Source organism: Aristolochia californica, unplaced genomic scaffold (genome assembly GCF_029961685.1).
Source record: "Aristolochia californica isolate CCGP_79_NKW_82.1479 unplaced genomic scaffold, dmAriCali1.0.hap1 SCAF_14, whole genome shotgun sequence".
Taxonomy (NCBI): Eukaryota; Viridiplantae; Streptophyta; class Magnoliopsida; order Piperales; family Aristolochiaceae; genus Aristolochia; species Aristolochia californica.
In genome coordinates, this window is record NW_027181815.1 from 12,771,458 (window position 1) to 12,773,704 (window position 2,247).

Genomic DNA, 2,247 nt, shown 5'->3' on the forward strand with positions numbered 1-2,247 from the left:
CAGAACTACAAGCTCTAGTGGAGAATCATACTTGGGACATTGTTACTTGCCCCCCTGCTATTCGGCATCTTGGAAGTAAGTGGGTCTTCTCTGTCAAGTTGTGTTCAGATGGATCTTTGGATCGGTACAAAGCTTGCCTCGTAGCCCTGGGGAACAAGTAGGAATATGGGATTGATTATGAGGATACCTTTGCACCAGTTGCCAAGATGACCACAGTCCGCACTATATTAGCCATTGCAGCCTCCCAGTCCTAGCCACTGCATCAGATGGATGTGAAGAATGTCTTTCTACAAGGTGATCTACAGGAAGATGTCTACATGAAGTTCCCCTCTGGTATGACTACTTCTCCTGATGATGTCTGCAAGTTATGCCATCCTCTGTATGGGCTTAAGCAAGCTCCCTGAGCTTGGTGTGAAAAGTTTGACTACACACTTATTCTCCACAAGTTTACACAGAGTTAGTATGATTCCTCTCTCTTCTATCACAAGTCTGCCGCAAGTATGGTCATTCTCTTGATTTATGTGGATGACATCATCATTACTGGCACTAACTCTGGCCTGATTAGCAAGCTTCAGCAGGTGTTGCAAGCCACCTTTCATATGAAGGACTTTGTCCAGTTCACGTACTTCTTAGGGCTGGAAGTATATCACCGACCCAACAGTATTTTCTTAAACTAGCATAAGTATATTCAAAATATTATTACTCTAGGTGGGTTGGAGGACACATCTTCGGTTGCTACTCCTATGGAGGTCAATGTCAAATACAAGAAAAATGAAGGGGCTCTTCTTGATGATCCTACTATCTATTGACGACTGGTTGGGAGTCTCATATACTTGACCACTACTAGTTTGGACATCTCCTATGTTGTTCATCAGGTCAGTCAGTTTATGTCTTCTACTCGGCACCTTCATCTTGTAGTAGTTTGGCACATCATCCGCTATCAGCGAGGTTCTCCTACTCGTGGATTATTCTTTCCTACAGGCTCCGCGCTTCTACTGGTTACCTACAGTGATCCTGATTGGACTAGGTGCCCGATACCCGTCACTCTACAACAGGTTGGTGTATGCTTTTAGGGGATGCACTGATTTCTTGGAAATGTAAGAAATAAGACCGGATGTCCAAGTCATCCACTGAGGCTGAGTATCGTGCCATGTCTACTGCGTGTTCTGAAGTTATATGGCTCCGCGGTCTTCTTGCTAAGCTCCAGTTTCCCCAGACTTCACCTACACCTCTCCATGCGGATAATACGAGTGTTATTTAGATTGTTGCCAACCTTTTTTTCCATAAGCACACCAAGCACATTGAGGTTGACTGTCACCCTATCTGCGACATTTTGGAGTGCCAGGTAATCTCTCTTCTGTACATTTCTTCAGATCTTCAAGTGGTCGATGTCTTCACCAGAGCATTGTCTCAACCCTGGCATAATTTTCTTATTGGCAAATTATTTCTGGCTGACTCCCCAGCATCAATTTGAGGAGGGATGTTATGATATGTTGTAATGTATATTCGATACACTTTATGTTAATATTTGTTGTATAATTTATGTTATGTACATAGAGTAATTGGAAAGGGCTTAATGGGCTGGGTTGCATTGTATTGGGCCCATGGGCTGTTATGTAATAAGTTAAACCAAAGTTTAAATAGAAAATGAAGACGAGAGGAGGACTCTCGGATTTTTCCAGCATCCTAGCTTCTTCTTCCTCACGATGCAACCAGAACATCAAGCTTTTCGCTCAAGCTGGGCCATCAGTCTCTAGAGGTGGTGGTGGTTCCATCCACCCATGGTTCCATCCACCCATATCAGAGCTTAGTGCTCTCAGTCAGGTTGTGCCGTCAGCCTCAAGATGGGGTGGTTCTGTCCACAAAAATCCAGTGTGTGATGCTCAAGTCTTGGTTATTCCGTGAGCCTCTGTTCACTGTCATTGACCTCTCTTAGTCAGAAAGATGAGGCACTAATGGTCCCTGGAGATGTATTTTTACTAGAAATATTTTTCCAACATTTCAAAAAAAATAAGTATCAAGGCCTTTTATTAGTTGTAGAAAGTAATTTGTTTGAACAAAAATTGCCTTACCTCCAAATTTTCCTAGTAAGAATTTTCAACTAGAAAAGTGTTTCTAGTAAACATGAGGCAATAAAGGTCTATGGAGACTATTTTTAATAGAAATAATTTTCCAACATTTCATGAAAAATGCACTAACAAGGCCTTATAGTTGTAGAAAGTAATTTGAATCAGCAAAAAATGCCTT

The 2,247-nt window shown here is 42.1% G+C and overlaps 1 protein-coding gene across 1 annotated transcript; it reads left to right on the plus strand.

Annotated features, from left to right (window-relative positions):
* Positions 1-887: 887 nt before the first annotated feature.
* LOC137949406 (uncharacterized) lies at positions 888-1,474 on the plus strand. Its single transcript, XM_068795467.1, has 3 exons — positions 888-1,055; positions 1,173-1,250; positions 1,346-1,474. Exons 1-3 carry the CDS (start codon positions 888-890, stop codon positions 1,472-1,474), a joined length of 375 nt encoding a protein of 124 aa, XP_068651568.1.
* Positions 1,475-2,247: the final 773 nt, after the last annotated feature.